This window comes from Myiozetetes cayanensis, unplaced genomic scaffold (genome assembly GCF_022539395.1).
Source record: "Myiozetetes cayanensis isolate MyiCay16 unplaced genomic scaffold, myiCay2020 scf7, whole genome shotgun sequence".
NCBI classification, from domain to species: domain Eukaryota; kingdom Metazoa; phylum Chordata; class Aves; order Passeriformes; family Tyrannidae; genus Myiozetetes; species Myiozetetes cayanensis.
In genome coordinates this window covers 42,097,817-42,116,480 of record NW_026087964.1, presented here as the reverse complement: position 1 = coordinate 42,116,480, position 18,664 = coordinate 42,097,817, and the positions used below count along the sequence as shown (strand labels likewise).

The following is an 18,664-nucleotide window of genomic DNA, read 5'->3' as shown; positions in this document are numbered from 1 at the left end:
TGTAATTCAAAAGTCAAAGTAGGAAAATTAACAATATTAAAAATCTTTTGCTATAAACAGCAGCAACAGTTAAAACATTTTACACAAAGTATTTGAAAGTACTTACTGAAGAGTATTTTCCAATGATTTTACAAGCCTCTGAATATCAGATACCTGGGATGTCTCTTTGAATCTGTTTCCTCCTGGAATACCAGTTCTCCACAAGAGTCTTTAGGAATTCAGTACATCTCTCCAACAAACAACATGTATAACCAGATCCCAATGGACCTCAATTACCAATATCCCCTCTAATTCTTATTAAGAAGCTACTAGTCTTCTTACAGGCTTCTGTCAATCCAGCAGCTAAATCTATAGTCAGTGTAATTATTTTTCAGTTAAGGTACTAAAGCTTCTCCCCGTCACCCCACCATCTCCTCCAAAAAGAACACAATTCTGCTCTTTGATAGCACTTGCTGTGATTTGGTTTTTTTTTTACTTTTATTATTTTTCAGGTGGTAAAATCAGATATTGCTTTAACTTTTAGAGCAATACAGTTCCTCTGCTTGGAAGATAAAACACTCTGAGCAAAGAACAAAAATATCATAACCACAATAATTTCACTATTTGCTGTAACTGCCTTCTCTGCGAGAGGACCAAACAGACAAGTAGTTCAATGACTGGGCACATTACCATTTCTACAACTGTTTTAAGATTTGCTGTACACTAGTTCTACTCATAAACTACCTTCCATAGGTGTTTTTTTTTTAATCCTAAGAGAAGGTTTATCTGCCCTGCAGGAGGGGTCACATGATATTCTCTCCATATCTTTCAGCCTAAAGATGCATAATAGCAGAAGGTAACAACTAAGAGATTCTTCTCATTCCCCAGTTGTAAGGAAACACAGCAGGGTGGGGAATGTCTTGACACGACTACAAAGAGGTATTTAAATTATAGTGATTGCTACATTAAGGGCAGGACCTATACACTGGAAAACCTGATAGCTTAAAAAAGTTTTAGCTTGCTTGCTTGCTGTATCTTTCAAGTCCTCTGGTCAAAAAGAAACAACCTGCACCTTGACAATACTATTACATCCTTCACAGCACTGGGACAATAAATTCATTGTGCCACAGGATCTTTGCAGTAGATTTTATAAGTAGCCCAGAGGAAGTCAGTAAAAACACTGGTCTTAACTCAAATTAAGTAATTCCTGATGAATCCTTAGCACTGCACGAAATAGAAGTGATTTTTAAAAAACTTTTACGGTTTTGTACAGTGATGGAGATTTTCAGCAGATAGAACTTTTTATTTCCCTAAAATTACTACAGTATCCTGTAGTATATTATGTAGTATATACAGTATGTCCTGATCCATAAATCGCAGCATCATCACAGAAGATGTTCATGGTTTGCATATCTTGAAGGATGCCCTTAAAAACTAAGCAGGTGTGTGACAACTGAGATAATATTTAGCCTAGTAGCCCTATACATATCACAACACTGAACTGGAGATCCACCTGGAAAAAAAATAAATCTCTGCAAGAACAGCTACAGCCTCTGCAGAAACAAACACACTGAAGGACAAAGCAAACCCAGACAAACTGCATAAGCACAACTTCTGTAGGGTTATTTTTAGCCTATTTTTTTTTTTAACAAAAAACCCAAACGAACCAAACAAAACAAAACCAAACAAACAACACACACCAAAAAACCCTGTGCTGTACAAACAGTTCTAAAGGAGCTGTTAGTACTCAGGAAATACCTTGAACCTACTCCTGTGCACTGCTCAGCAACCAGAAAAGCCTAACCAGAAAGAACATTAGGTTACCCTATAAATCTACTTCACCCAGTTTTGGTGTCTGTACCCACCATACCAACCACTCAGTCTTAAAATAATGGGGGGGAAGTGGAGGCTGGGGGCACAGATACTGGAATATTCATCAAGATAACATAACAGAAGATTATGTTTTTCAGCTTGGAAAAGAGACATTTAAGGGGAAAAAAAATAGAGGTCTATAAAATCACAGAACATGTACAGACTGAACAGAAATGACCATTCACTAATTCTCATCTAAGTCCTGAATCATTTGCAATAAAAGTCAACAAAAAATCAAGAACAATGTTTTCAAAAAGTGGGTTGTTTTCTTTCAGCAAGACTATTAAACTGTAAAATTCTCTTGCCACAGAGCACCTTCAAAGCCAGAAGTACAGCACCATTTGAGTGAATTGGAGCTTTCAACTACTTTTTATACAAGCTGCTATGCAACACAGTCTGGACGCAGTCTCTACCAAGTTCCTAAACTGCTCATTGCTATGAGAAAAGAAGGATACATTCAAGGCATTCATAGTCTCTGAGCATCATGGGCTACATGTTATTTTTGGAAAAAAGTAAGCTACCTGGATCTTCATCTGAAAGTCTACACTGCAATCAGATTAAAGAAATAGGTAATTCTTTCTCCCCAGTCCAACATGCAGAACAGTCACTAACCCAACATCAAAGCATTCCTCCAAACACACTTTGCAGAGTTCACTACTCATTCATTATTCCATGAGCAAATACAACACTGAGAAACAAAACCAATTTTCATTAGCTCTAAAAGCAATTCACAGGCACCGAAAATGCATCTTCCTGACAGATAAAGCAATCCTAGAAGTCATAAATACTGGAGGACACTAACAATTGGTTTCAATGCTGCAATAAATTTAGTCCCAAAACTGATTACATAAAGCAAACAATGCTTTCAGATGGATTTAATTACTTAGCAACTAAACAAATTTGCACTGACTGAACGTATTGTAAGAGATGGCCAGCAAACCAGCTGCTTATCAAGATCTACTCTTGCAGACCCAAAACACAACAGCAACAGCCACCCAAAAGAGCCACAGTCCGTGTTCCTCCCAAACTCAGCATATTTGCATTCTCTCCCTACGCTCTCCTATGACTGTGATATCCAACCAGTAAAACAGAAGAAAAAGAACTCCTATCAGCCATTTGCTATCTACCAGTTTCCTGGGTGGGTGGAAGTTTGTGCACTGTCTGATGAGTTTTCGTCAGTTTATGTACAGTCCTTATTTCTACATAAGCTTCCTGGGGCAGGGTTTGTGGCTACTACTCTAAACTCAGCTGTACAGCTGTGCACTCACAGTACCTTTAGCACAAATATACACTCTCCATTCCAAGGCTAATGTTAGACACAAGCATTCTAGTGCTGTAGCATAATCACTATTTTGCTGATCTTCCCAAACTGCTTCAATGCCTTGAGTTTTCCTCTTAGAGATCATTAATCATGAATGTGCTGCACCTCTGCTCAATTATCACTTTTTCCCTTTTTGGCCTGGAACGTGGCCAAAAAAGTGTTCTATGCTAGAAATGATAAAGAAAATATGCAGCCTGGGGTAGCATGGAAGAAGGAAAGAAGAGAATATAAAGTGGAAAATTCTCACCCATTATATCATTTGGAAGAAGATGCCAAGAATAGGTACCCAAAAATGAGGCTAGATGACTAATTTCTACATAGTCTATCACTTTTCAGACAGATATCCAAGTTCAGCAATAAATTCTAGGTTATGCCAGGATTTACAGACACTGTTCTTCAATCAATGCTTTTTAAAAAGCATGCCTTGCTTGTTTAAAAAGGAACACTCTAAGGACATGTTCTTCCATTTTTTTTTTAATTTTAATTTTTTTTCTATCATATCTGCTGCAACAGTCTACACTTAAGGTGTAAATAGCAGTACTATACAATGTATTCCAAAAAGCTACTCAAATATTCCTAGTCAGAATTCATGCCCTAAACAATCATTGTTCCATTATCCCTGTGTATAATGTATTCCTTCAAAGGATTTTGAGATTAAAGCTGAAGACTTTAATATAAAAGTTTTATATAAAATTGTTAGAAAGAAACAGGAACTTTGCCGAAGACACGCCTGCCCACTAGATATAAACTGCAAGCAAACTCACTGCAAACATGAAAGTACAGACTCCTTTGTCTATACACATGTCCCATTAGTTTTATGGAATCAACTAAATCCCAAAGTAGCATCACACTACGGTACATATTAAATCTGGTGATGGTGACACTGCCTTCAGCAAGAACTCGCACCTTGACAAATAAAATATCTGACTGAAATGTAACATACATGGCTAACTGTAACTAAACTGAGCACAACAGCATCATGCTTGCTTGTTTAAAATAAAATTTTTTAAGATACCAGAAATTCTTACAAAGCTACTTGCAAGCAGATTGGAGAACTGCATCTAGTGGTGCAGCTCTGTTCAGTGCTTCCAAGGAACCCTATAACTGCAGCAGACAGCTGAAGAGCTTTGGGATTTGATCAGCAAGTGCCACATGCTGAACTTTTACATATACATGGATCATCCCTTAAGTCTAGCATCGACATTTAGAGTCACAGATCTAATCTGTGCACAGAATACAGAATGAAGTTCTGTGCAACACAAGCCATAAAACTTCCTTTCACCAAACCCACAACTTCATGCTGAATCACAATGAACTTTAAAGGTACCATCAGTTCTTCGATTATAGAAATTAGATCTAAATAATCTCAAATTACTGCCAGCACTGTACATCAAAATTGATGTACCACATAATCTGCCCCTCAATCTGACCTGCCCAAACTCCTCCAGAGAGTATCAGAGTCTTCAGACAGATCACCCAAAGCAGCAGTACCCGTGCTGCCCCCCACCGCCAAATCCTAAAATCTTCTGTTGAAACCATCTTCCATCCTATCACCTATAAACACATATGTCTGCTGCTGCACCCTCTCCTGCTTTAATATAAGGTTTTAAAAACTGAAAAAGACAAATCTTTTCCAAAGCAAACAAAACCAGTGCTTAAGGTCACTTTTCTAATCTGTCTCTTACTGTCAACCTTTCTCCCATTTAATTTGTATTTTCAGACAGCAGTTCCCAAACCCAGGCAGACTCCAGCACTGAACAGACCAAAGTAACCACTTCCTTTAAGTTCCATACAAAACTCCAGTTACTGACTGGAATTAAGCTTACCTTTTCATCCAACATTATCACAGTAGACTGTTACTGGAATCTACTGTATCAATGGATCGCCTTCCACAGTATTGCTAAATAATCAACTACACTTAATTTCTAAAGAATATTCTCCACGTTTTACTTTGCACACAGAGATAAAATGGGGTCCATCACATCCCTTGTGAAAAAGAAGAAACAGACTGAAAAATTATATTTGTGTGTCCTCCAACTTTCTCTCAATTTTTGATATTTATTTTTAAGTAATGACTTGAGTATTGCAATAAAGCTAATGCCAGATTTTTTTTTCTGTAAGTTTGGCAGCTTTCTCTGCAAGAACATAATGAAAACTTTCAGTAAAAAAAAAACATTTGAAATTCTGAAAATTGTGACTTGTTATCTGGATAATATTTAGAACATATAGTTCATATTCTTAACTGAAGTTCCTAAAAGTCAGGCTTTCCTTTACACTTCTGATAAAAACCACAATGCCGAGTAGATCATTTTACTCAAGCTGGAAGGTGTGAGAAGAGCCAGAATTGATATATAATCTCAAGAAACTGATGCGAGTGTAAAAAAAAAAAAGAAAAAGAAAAAAATAGAAGTTCCCATTTAGAAACTAAGTCATACTAATTACACTGCAAAACCCCACAAAAGTTATAGACAACCTGACTGAAAAGCTCTTTATATGTTCTCAACACATTTAAAATGATTGAAGTGTTCAATTTCATTTGAAATTGCTTTGGCTCCAGGCTACAAAACACATACTGAAGACAGATCACCACCATGAACAATGGTGTCCTATAACTTGCATTGGAAAGCTCCAAAGGACTGGGCTGTTTCTCCACACTGCACAGAATGAAAGATTAACCATCCCCCTAACCACTAATGCAACATATAGAGTAGCTCAAAAAGCAAAGACTTTATCTAGTAAAACTAGTTTTCTTGAAAGCAACCAAGAAAGACAAACTTATATATTCAGATTTTAAATACTGTTATTTAACAGGCAAGGAGACTTCACCCAACCACTCTAGGATTATTTTTCAGAAGCAAGTTCTGCAAAACTTGTACTATACACCATGAAAACGTAAGTCTTGAATTACTACCACTATACCCACCTGCTACTTTAAAAGAAGCTAGCTTTTAAGAACAAGCAATATGTTTTGTCTCAAGTTCAGCACATAAACAATTACAACTGCACAAAACATATCTGGTAAAATTGCAACATAACCAGTGGCAGATACTTACCAATGCACACATCTATCTTGCCCTTGATAGCAGCTTCATGCAAAGGAGTGTAGTTCCAATTGTCTCTGGCGTTTGGGTCGGCCCCTTGACACAGTAACAGACTGACCACTTCTGCGTGACCAAAGGAGCAGGCGTTGTGAAGGGGGATCAGCCCTCCATCATCACGGGCATGAACATTGGCTCCTGTCTGTAGCAAGTGCTCTACAACATCCTTCCTTCCAAAACCTGTAAGAGAATATATTTCTGTTCATTTGTCTGGCAAAACAACACAATTTAATATTTAAAACCATTCACTGTTCCACTGCACAGATACCAAACTACATTATTCATGTCCTTCTTACACTTTTTAGTTCAGTTCACCATGAAGTGGAGCTATACTCACCTGCTCCAACAACAGCTGGACAATTCACTTACACCCATGGCAGAGATGAACTGTGTTGCATTACAATTACCTGTCTGGTTGCCACTCTACCTCATTAAGAAGTTTTACAACAGGCTTGCCATTCTTTTTCAAGAAAAGCTTATTATGAATTTTTAAAAAATATATAATCTAAATGTAACTAAAGCAAGCATCTTACATACTATCATCTTGATATAGCTCTTCATCTAGGAGAAAACCTCACTTTAATAAACCCTGAAGAACAGTTCCAGTGCTCAAGCAGAACAACCTTATCTCAACCCAAAATACGTTCTTGCTCTTTTACAGAGTCTGACAACTTCCAACTGACAGATAAGTTGACTCAAGGCCTCAGCTGGGACATAATGCCTCAGGAAGGTCTTGGCCTAGGCACATAGCCTCTGTTATGACCAAGGAAGACACCACCACAAAGCCAGCATTATTAAACTAATACACTTCAAAATTTGGCATCACTATGCCAGGCCCCAACACCTTTAGCCTCTTGTCTACAATGAAACCTGGAAAGGTTCCACTGCCCAAATCTGTTCCCTATTGCCCCAAATGCCTTAGTACAGCAGTCTCTAAACTTTTGATTAAACATGCTATCAGCAAAAAAATTTATAAAGTCACATACATGCAGTGCTGTGCTGTTGCGTAGATTATAAACATGCACAAAAATAGAAACTTTAAAAGGCTGAGATAAAGATGAAATAATAGTTGACTTTAAATTTCCATTATATTTAATAATAGCACAAGATATATTTTCTTCCTGGGCCCCAATGAAATATTTTGCACACTCTACTTTGGACACCACTGCCTTAGAGGACAGGAAAAAAAAAATCAAGCTCAAGATGGACAGTTTGAATTAAAACACAAGTGTTCATTTTCAGACTAGGTTTTATCTCAAAGGCTGGACTGCATTTCTTATAAACCTCAGGGCTAAAAGCAGTATCAGTGTAGATTTTAAAAGAGTGTCACTTTAAGAGTTATTGTGTCTTCCGATAATCATGTATACCAACCAGCTTAGGGATGAAGAATCCCATGTGTACGAACTCTGTTTATGAAACAGCTGAATTAAATGTTGCAGCTTATAGATTGTATTAGTCCACAAAACACTATCAAAAACGTAACTAAAGGCACTATGTCACTTCTGGAAGACATACACAAAGTTCAAGGGGTGCAAAAAAGAAGCTGTCGGTTCTTCTCCAGATGACCATGTAACACAGCACAGCAAAATGCTGCTGTAACAGTGACAGAAATGGTTCTCAAAAGTCAGCATCCTCCATCAAAGGCAACAACTCATGCACAAAGACCTCTCAAATTGGAATGTTTTACCCCAGAGTTGCAGTCCCTGAACAGGACCTCCATTTCAATGAACTAAGGCCCCTTTTTACCAGAGCAGTGCACCAGTTACAGCTATGCAGACATGTAACTTGGAATTAACAAGCTTTTCCCCCACAGTCCATACGGCAAGATCTCTAAGCTAGATCTAGCAGCTTTGCATCCACATCAGCTTATCCAGTTAAGGCAAACGTTACAACTTGACATCCAGCGTTCAGTCAAGCTGCAGGCTGGCCTTTCTGCAGGAATTTACACTGTCTCCTCAGTGAGGCACTGAGTCCTTCGACATACTTTGAAGGACAGAAGTTTTCTAGAAGCTGACTAATGCAGAGCCAAAACAAAAAAAAAAAATTCCCCTTTTACCAAGGCTTGAGAATTCTGACAACAGTTTAACAAAATCTTTATTTCTGCCTAAAGAAGTATTCTTGTATAAAACACAAACAAGCAGATGGAAGAAGCATCTGGGGAAGACACCATGGATACAAATACAGACACTCACATCTAGTAGGACTGTAGCAGTTCACTCCTCGGTTAATCCCATGTGGTAACACAGCTCAGGGGCTCCAAGCTAGTAAATCCAGCCTGGTTACTTTTCAATCTCTGTAAGCAGTCCCCCATTCCCACTGTACAGAGCCCTCAGCTGTTTCAGCAGAAATGCTGGACCATTACAAGTTCAGCAGCTGCTCCACAAGCTGCTGAGTCCCAAAAGCTGCATGGAGGGGCCCACAACCAGACTGACATCCCACTCAGCAACACAATTTTAGTCCGCTATTGCAGATGAGTCAAAGTGTTCTGGTATATTATATAGAGATCACTGCACATTAGAAATTTCACTACAGAAATGCAAGTATGTGAATCAGAACTAGGATTATTAAAAGTGTATTTATTTATCATGACAAAACTGCTACCAGAAAACATATTTTTCTTAACTGAACCGCCAGCAAGGCCACTACTACTGTAAATCACTGCAGCTTCCAGCACGAAAACTTTTTGTTTGTTTGTTTCTGTTATAAAGCAGTCAAGGAACTTCACCTGTAAGTCTCTAAATAGAAATTGACAACTTAAAAGGGTGCAACAGCAAACAAAGCATATCTGTTCCCGGAGTAAAGCTAACAGGCCTGGGACATAAAGAACAAGAACTAAACCCTTGAAGTTCCCACAGTCATAGTGTTTGTTTGACTGGTAAAGGAAAATTGAGTAAGACAAGAATTAGGTAAGGATGCTTTCAACTAAAGAGTGAATCAACAGATTTTATTAGCCTTTAGTTTTTATATACTGAACTATTAAAAACAGTGCTGAAACCACCTAAGCATTTGGTTTACATGCACCTATTGTCTCTCAAGGAAAAACCATCGGAGTATACCTGAAAATCAAGATTCCTTTTCGAACTGTTTAGTGTTGTAATTTTCAGGACTACACACATACTTCTTCAAGGTATTGCTGGACATGGGGTCATTGATAAGGGTATCTTTGAAAATGCCAGAGATAAATACCTTACAGTTTTGGTGAATTACCTCTTCTGTTCAGTCCTCAAAAAGCACTGTGAGGCTGTAAAGTGATTTTATCCCACCATACCACCCATCTTTCAGAGAAACAATTATGGGAACAGCTTCCCCACCACCATCTGCAAACCTAAGATGCTGAATTGACAAAGTGCCAGAAAGTCTTTAAAATTATCACATTACCCAATCTGATAAAGCAGTTGTAGTTATGAGAACTCCCACAGTGTCAGGGTCATCTTTCATTAAAAAAAATAAAACAAAACACATGCAAAGCCATTTGTGACAGATGAAGCACATACAATTCAGCTTAAACTGAAGCAACTTATGTGATGTTATTTAGGATGAATTTAAAGACACTACTCTTGCATATTTCCATTGCAACTTTAATTTACACAGTCTAAGGAAGAGTTCCTAAGAAAGGACCTGCAATCAAAGAACCCAAAAGACAATCAAATAGTAGGTTCCTACAGAAAACATCCAAAACCAGAGAAACCACAGAGGAGTCCCATTTAAAGGGCCAGCATGCAAGCTTGTTCTGATGAGATTCACCTGTCAAGTTCAACAGCACACTCATGGACAGGGTCTCTTATCAGCTTGGGTTATTTCACACAGGTAAAATGCACAAGCTGTGCCCTCATTTTAGCTTCTTTACACAATTCAGAATTCTCAGGCAGGTTGTAGTACCTCAAAAAGCATTGTCCAGGAGAGAAAGGAAGTAGTAATCCCACTATAAAAAGGCAGCAACAAGGGTTGAAATTTAAGGGTGAAACAGTTGCCAGCCAAGCCAAAGAAAAGGGCAAAAATTCAGAGTGACTGACAGGCTCTTGATTTCTCCAGTCATCTCACAGAAATAACTGACAACTAAGGCTTAGTGAAAGCCAGGAGCTGGACACAGCTATGAGAGTTTTATATAAATTTATATAAATTAAGGCACAACAATTCATAGAAAACACCACTTAACTAGGTCTCTGCCAATGTTGTATTCTTGTCTTTTTTTATCAATTTCAGCCTAAAGTGACAGGTACAAATTGGAAAAAGGTTTTAGTTAGCAAACTGGCAGCTTGAAAATTAAGCTAAATAAAACTTACAAAAAGCCATCAGACAAGATGAACACTACTTACTACTACTGCCATGACAACACATCCTGCTCTTCCGTCACAACCTGCTCTGAGACCACAAGCTTGTCACGTCCCATCTCTTCTTGTGGCATTGAATCAAAGGAACAAGAGGCAACTGGTTGAGCAGGCTGAATGACTGATGGGAGAGGCAACACAAGGAAAGTAACCGGAGCACCAGTTGATACCCTCTGTTACACACTCCTATTAGGGCTTCCACCTTAAACCTCCCTTCAGTTAGTCACAAGCTTTCACATGGTAACAGTTTACAATCAATTTCTAATAGCCTCAAAAGATACAATTCCTTGCCCAATTTCAAGACCCATTTTCAGAAAGTTTGGTAAGAAAACCCAACCAAATAAATAGATGAACACCCCTCTAACACTGGAAGAATGCTTTCCCCAGTGAGCATGAGTAGTCAGTTTGATCAGTTTAAGTACAGCTGTACTGCTTCATCTGCTGCCCAACTACTGTCACTTGATCACAAACACAGCATGAATTCCTCCAAATGCCAATTTCAACCTCTGCAAAGCTGCTGTTATGTGCAGAGTTTGACTTATGACACAGAAGATTTCTAATTCTCACCAGGTATTTTTCTTCTTCCTTTCACCTGCTTGGTCTTAAGAACACAGTTACTCCAAAAGAAGTTAAGTTTCATAAAAGTGTAACACACTTGTGTACAGCACACCTGTAGGTATTACTGTGACCTTAAGCAAAGCAGGAAAGATGCTCTTATTAAACATAACCCCCCTTGTCAGAACACTAAACAGAGCTTATACGAGAATACAAGCCCTTGAAGTGGAAGAGAGTGTCTTAGAGACACACGACCTTTTGAGACAGAACACAATTAAACTGAGTGATTTAATTAGGTAAATTAAAAAGCCTTCAAGCTCGGGAAAAGGGCCAGCTGGTTCAGTATTACCAAAGGTCTGAGATTTTGCATTTATATCCTCTTGTAAATTCCTTCAAAGGATTTTTAAATGGGAAGGAGACACATTGCACAAAGTATTGGAAGACAATTGAAGAGAACAAGTTATTAGTCACAGATGAACCAACCTGAACTTCCTACAAAAGAATACACTTGTGACACTAACAGAGTTCAAGTATTACAAATGCTGCAGAACCCACATTTTATCTGAATTCCAAAGTCAGGCCAGTAATTCACCCCTTCATCTTTTTTCACATGAAAACTGTACATTCTGCAGGCTCTGATCCTGAAAGACTGCCAGGATGATTCCTAATTGACTACATGATTTGCATTCTTCATTCTGTCCATATGAATCCAGACGAAAATTATTAACCCTGTTTTAAGTTGCATAATTTTAAGGTAGAATTAACCAGTGACTTAGCTTTACAATTAACCGTGTGAGTAAGGTCAGACCTCTCCTATGGTGAGGATGCATCAGATAACTGCAACAAGTTGAGTCAGAGTAGTTTAAGAATGGTATCTCAAACAAAGCTTTCAGGGCAATTTAAGCTAATTTGTTGTACATTGCACCACAGGTGGAGTGATAGATTCAGGTGTCTCTGCATAGATTGAAAAGTGTGTAATATCAGCTACTTCTTGCCATTTCCTGGCTCTCCCTCAAGGAATACTCAGTAGCTTGTTATATCAGTTCTGCCTCCCCAGTTGATTATCTCACTCACACATGTCGAAGCATCTTGCATTTTTATCATTAACAGCTTGCTAGCTGACAAATCAACTTGATCAGTTCTCTTAAACTCTGACCACTGACTGTTTCCCAATCCAAGTGAGATCCCTTTGCCTTCAGGACTAAAGCTGTACACTCTAGAAATTTTCAAAGGAATGGTTATATAAGCCAGCCTTCACAAAAAGTTTTGACTTCCAACAGTTATTACTAGTGACATTAAAAGGATGCTTACAGAAAACTGCTCTCCCTGAACAGCTTTTTGCCATGACTATAGATACAAGCAAAAAGAAAACAAGGTTTTCTGTGCATCACTGATGTTCTAACAAGTCACCTTAAATCAGGTTTCTCCAAGCCTGAGCCTGATACTGCAAAGTATCACTCCACTCTTTGATCTCAGCTCCATATCTTCCAAAAGCCACTCCTGGAAACCTTCACCCCTTCCTTAGTACAGAAGTGGGTATTAAGCCACAGTTCGGCAATTACTCTCTATATTAGTACTCTCTATATCCTCAGGTTAAACACTAGAACAAGAATAACTGTAAAGATAAAATAATGTGTTGCACAGCAACTCGAGGGGGCTAACTTCACGATCAAAAAGAAGTTGAGCTTCTCATTAAAGGAGTGTGGAACTGGACAAACTTATGACTGGGGCTATATGAAGAAACTGGCTTGGACTCAGCTAATTTCTACCACGTCCATCCACCTAGTCATTTCTGAAAGAGATGCTATTACTAATGACTTACCAGCAAGGACTAGGCCTAAAAACATATGAATCAAGGTGTCAGCAGCAAATACATATATACCCTGTTTCAGAAGGGAAGAAGCAAGTCTGTTACCAAGCTGGTTCCAGGAAAAAGCTGGGATTTCAGACAAACACTTCACAGGAGTTCTCCCCATTCAGGCATATTAAAGGTAGAAAAGTCACAGGAAGTCAGCTTTTGTATGTGAGTGCTATGCATGGAGGATGACACACAGAGCCACGAAAGCATCACTGCCAACCTGCTTCAAACACAGGGGAGCAATACAGGCACCCCAACTCGCAGACCACACAATGACCCACAGAATCCGGATCTAGGCTGAGAGTGGAGTATCCCACATGAAGTATTTCTAAGATGTGGTACATTATCACATAGACTGCAATCATCCAACCATTCTAAAAGTCAACAGCGTTCCCCAGAGGGGGAAAAAAGCTACCTCCCACATACATACAGGACAACCAAATCATTTGATTATCCAGACAAAAGAGGTATTTTGTCAACTATGTGACAACAACATCATCTTATGCAGGATTGGCATGACAAATTTTTTTCAGCTAGTGAGGGGCATATAATACAGTAAACAGTTTCATGATCTGGTGAAATAAACAATGACAGTTAAGATCTTTCTCAAGGAAAAGAAGTAATACATCTTTAGATCAATAGAGTGCAGTGGAAAGGCAAGGGAGTGATATGGTTTGCCTCATTCAACCCAGTTTGAAAAAGAGAATCATTAAGCAGAACACAGGATATTCCAGTGAAGAAGGTGGAAAGTACAAGAGGAAGCAAGCTACTTTTAATACAACTCCAGTTATTTAATGAACTCCTTACCACAGGATGAGTTTCTAATAACATGTCGAAACTGGGTTTTGCTCAAACAGTTGCCGAGCTACGAACTGCGGGAAGAGTACTCAGAGAAGTATCATATGAAGAGGGCAAGTGTTTAGCTCTTCCCCAGACATCTGCTTTCGGCCACCAGTATGGACAAAACACTGACACAAACATACCTTTGTTCATGCCTAGTATAGTTGCTTTTTATTTTTTTTCAGTTATAAGCAAGCTAGTTTTCATTGAAATAAACTGAATACAAAAGCTATGCATTCATTAATATCTCCACTTAATTTCTTTCCTTTTTTTTGTGTTTTAATTCACTCAATCCTTTCAAGTCTGCAGAAATTGCTTCGTGGGTGCTGTTGGACAATATCCAAAGCTTGCACTGGTACCAGAGACTCAAACATCCTGCAATCCACACAGCAGTTGACACAACACTAAGTTTTCCACTTTCCAAGCACGTCTTAATTCTGTAAAAGAAACCCTCGAATCACTTCCAAAGGAAAAGCTGAACACCACATATCCTGAAAGACAACCAGAACTTCAAGAGATGCTCTGCTAGAATAACAGTCCAGTTGGAGAACGAAAGAAAACGATCCTTTGTTCAACCTCTTTCTGCTTGCACCCTGATTTGGCCTCAATATTAATTCCTGCTAAGCAAAGCAGGTCAGTTTTAGTCAGCACACTACCTGACATTTCAACACAGAGTTGAAAAGTTGATTCCCCTTTACTCAGATCACTTGACAATTCAGATATCCCAGATAATAAAAATGTGGATAACACTGTTGCTTCAACATCATGTGGCCATGCACATTTTATCTGGGAGTGAATAATGCACAGATGACTCCAGCTTCTAGAAACAGCTTCAGGTCTAACCCCAGCTTTTAAAATAATTGATTACAGATATTTCAATTCTCACCTTAACCCAGTTTATACACGTGCCAAGGATTCCGAACACTCTCAAAAGTCACCCCTTTTACAGTCCTTCTGCCATGAGAAAGGACATAAAAGAGATTTTGAAATTAGAAACCTCAAAAAGTTCAATGGAAGCCTGAACTTAGTACTTTTTACAAGAAATTAGAACTGGAGAAGTTGCCCTTCTCTATTACAGTAAAAGTAACTTAACTGCCTGGCACTGCTGCCAAAAACGACATCTGAAAAAAACCAGACTGAGCTGAGTGGGGAGAAGTACCTGGGGGAGGGGGAGGGAAGAAAAAAATAAAATCCTTCTAGCCCTAAAATTGGGAAATGAAGAAGAAATTAGAAGAATTCCTCTTGCACAAATCTCAAGATCAGAAGCAAAACTCTATTATAAAGAGTTTAGCTTTAACAGGTTTGAAAAAAGCAGTTTAAAATATTACATACTGCACTCTGAACCTCCCGTTCCCCTAGTGAAGGCCATACAATTCACAGCTAGGTACAGCTCATAAACATGAACTATCAGCCAAAGCACAACTTCGTACACAGTAGATTTCTATGCTCAAAACCAACGAAGTTTTATTTTTCCTTTTGCCAACAAAGGAGATGAAATCAACACATTGCATTATTGGTAGATGAACACTGCCTAAAATCAGTTGCATTCAAATAACATGCTTGCTTATAGGCCTTTCCAAAATACAGGACCTCAAGATCTCTGTAATAAGAAATCTGCCTAATACTATTACATATCAAATCCACCTGGATCAGACATGACCTGATTTGAGACAAAATAGGTATCTAAGTCTCCAAATCTAGAAAAACAGATACAGGAATTTGTTAGGTACAAGAACTTCACCTGCTGTTTTCCTTAATGCTACAAGGAATCACCTTCCACTGCTATTACACTAACATCTTATTGACGCTATCAACTTTCGAAGCCTTACCCCCTTAAGTTTTGTCCATTTCTTCCCTAATGAAAGTAGAAGTTACCACTGCAGCTTCAGCACTACAGTCTGTACTAGCACTGAAGTTACAGCCTGAGATATCAGAGTTTTAAGGGAAGCAGCAAGGTCTAACTTGAAGTCTAAACCCAAAACAAGTAGAACAGAGTCAAGCCTTTCAAAACATTGAGAACTTCAGGTGTACACGTGCACTTGGTACCAGCAGTATTGTTCCAGGGTTCACCCAAATTAAGTCCATCTCTGAGCCCCAGAAGTTCACTGTATTTTAAACTCCACTTGCATAATGCCATGCTTCACTGGTAGAGCTCAGGGACAAGAGAAGAAGGAAAAGGAAATAGCTCGGGACCAAAAGTTCCCTTAGGGGCATTGCGAAATGCCACTTGTACTTTGAAAACAAACGAAAACAAACCCATACAACCTCAGAGAGCATTATCTGACTGATAAATTGTACAGCACCATTTAGATTCCAGGCAACATCACGCCATAAAATGTTCCATTTTGTTATTGATTTCAACACAGGGTTTTAGACCCCTATGCCAGCATTTAAGTACTGACCACTCAATACAGTCTTATTACCTTAATTTATGTGTACTGCTGCACCACTTAAAGCTCAAACAATATCTGTGCGCTTCAGTACGTAAGGTCCCATTCTGTGGCACATATCAGAAAGCCCTCAGCCTGACCACAGACCTAGCAGTTGTACAAGTCCTGAGTTAGGGTTGATGATTTAAAACACCTTCCTTGGTTTACTTTTATTGTGAACTTTGTGTGCCTTGTCCTCTCAGTGATCATGCACCTTGTAAAAAACGTTCTTTTTATGAACTAACACTAACCTGTAACTAACACTAACCCTTACGTGACAACTAGTAATATTTACTTCCAGGTAACTTACGTTGTTGGACATCACTGTTAAATTGTTTTTATGACATTAATTCTGATCACAATAACTTTTCTGCACAAAGAGGCATATTCTTTTCTGGACACATCTGTAACTTTTATCAAGTTCAATTGTTCCACTTCATCTCTTTCCCCAGCCCACCTGGGCCACGAGATATGCAGAGATCAATCAGTAGCTATGCCCAAATGGAAGGAAAACAAGTTACAAAGTACAAGACATCAAAACTTCCTACCAGATCCACGTGCATCGCAGGGGTCCCTGAGCTGCTACAACGTACATGAAACCCTTACTTAGAGCCAACCCTGTCCTGGATTTGTTCCTCACTTCCTAAACCCACGTGCACAAGTTTGCAGCAGCCCGTGTGCCAAACATAGAGAACACCGTCCATACTTTTAAATCGTACGCTCTCTTTACCCCTCCAGGATCTCCTCTCCCACTCGCCTCACCCAAAGGAAGGGGATTTAACAGCCACCACCCCGCAGCCCGTAGCGAAACGCCGCCGGGGCAGCGAGTGTGTACGCTCACACTCTTCTCCCAGTTCATCCCGACAGTCGCGTGGAACCAGGTCGCGCCTGGCCCTCCCCGTCCCGCCCGCTGTCACGACCCCGACCCGGCGCGGGAGGCCCCGGTACCCACCCGCGGCGAAGTGGAGCGGCGTGGACTTGCGCCCGGCCATGTCCTTGGCGTTCACGTTGCCCGTGTCCACCAGGCGCTTCACGCGCGTCACGTCCCCATTCCTGCAGGCCTCCAGCAGCTCGCGGAACGCGCCGCTCGCCGCGCCCGGGCCCGCCGCCTCGGGGCTCTCCGCCGCCGGGCTCGACGCCGCCGACGACGACGCGGACGAGGAGGAGGACGACGAGGAGGAGCCGCTGGAGCTGCTGGCCGAGCCCGGCGGCGGGCCCGGCACGGCGGCGCCCGCGCCCTCCGAGCACTCCGCGGCCGGAGGCCGGTCCGCGTCCGGGGGCGCTTCGCCCTCGGGGCCGGCCAGGCTGTGGCGCTGCGCGGCCGGCGCCAGGCTGGGGCTGCGCGGCGGCGAGGCGGCGGCGGGCGGCGGGGAGGCCGGCCCGGGCGGCGGCGGCGGGTGGTGGTGGTGATGGTGGTGGTGCTGGGAGCGACGCGGCGGCACCGCCGCCATCTTCGCGCCGCCCCGCCCCGCCCGGCCCGTCACTGCGGCAACGGCGCCGCCCCGCCCGCGCTTCCGCCCCGCCGCCAACCGCGAGCGCCGCGCGCGGACGTGACGCCCGCCCGGGGCCCCTGGGGCGGGGGCGCGGTGGTGGCGGCGGCACCGCCCCGCGCGGGCCGCGCGTGCGCCTGACGGACACCGCCGGCCGTGCCGGGCACGGCTATCCCTGCCGGGCACCGCTATCCCTGCCGGGCACTGCTGGTCCTGCCGGGCACTGCTGGTCCCTGCCGGACACTGCCGGCCGTGCCGGGCACGGCTATCCCTGCCGGGCACGGCTATCCCTGCCGGGCACGGCTATCCCTGCCGGGCACGGCTATCCCTGCCGGACACTGCTGGTCCCTGCTGGTCCCTGCTATCCCTGCCGGGCACCGCTATCCCTGCCGGGCACTGCTGGTCCCTGCCGGACACTGCTGATCCCTGCCGGGCACTGCTATCCCTTCCGGACACTGCTGGTCCTGCCGGGCATTGCCGGTCCTGTCGGCCGTGCTATCTCTCCCGGGCACTGCTGGTCCTGCCGGGCACTGCTATCCCTGCCGGGCACTGCTGGTCCTGCCGGGCACTGCCAGCCCTGTCGGCCGTGCTGCCCATGCCGATCGTGCTGCCTCTGCCGGGCACTGCTATCCCTGCCGGCCACTGCTGCCCCTGCCGGCCGCGGCGCTCGGTGCCAGGCGGGGCGGGGCGGGCGCTCCTCAGGGGCGGCCCCGGTGGGCAGGGCGAGGGGCGGCGGTGCCTGCGGAAAGCACCCTGTGGACGTGAGGCAGCTCTCCTCCGGCTGCGACACCTGGGTGTGGGCAGCTGCTGCTTCGGAGCCGCCTTATCGTTTAATTTCACAGCTCCGAAAGGGCTTTGCGAGCTGATCGCAACGCCCCCTTGTGTCAGATCCAA

General features: G+C 42.0%; 1 protein-coding gene across 1 annotated transcript in view; it reads right to left on the bottom strand.

Annotated features, from left to right (window-relative positions):
- The window catches only part of TNKS (tankyrase), a 136,458-nt gene extending 118,585 nt beyond the window's left edge, over positions 1 to 17,873 (bottom strand). Inside the window, exons 1-2 of the mRNA XM_050338714.1 lie at positions 17,233 to 17,873; positions 6,226 to 6,450 (exon numbers count right to left, since the gene is read on the bottom strand). Of these exons, the coding sequence (XP_050194671.1) occupies positions 6,226 to 6,450; positions 17,233 to 17,731 (724 nt within the window). The 5' untranslated portion in view covers positions 17,732 to 17,873. The remainder of the gene's footprint in view (positions 1 to 6,225; positions 6,451 to 17,232) is intronic.
- Positions 17,874 to 18,664: the final 791 nt, after the last annotated feature.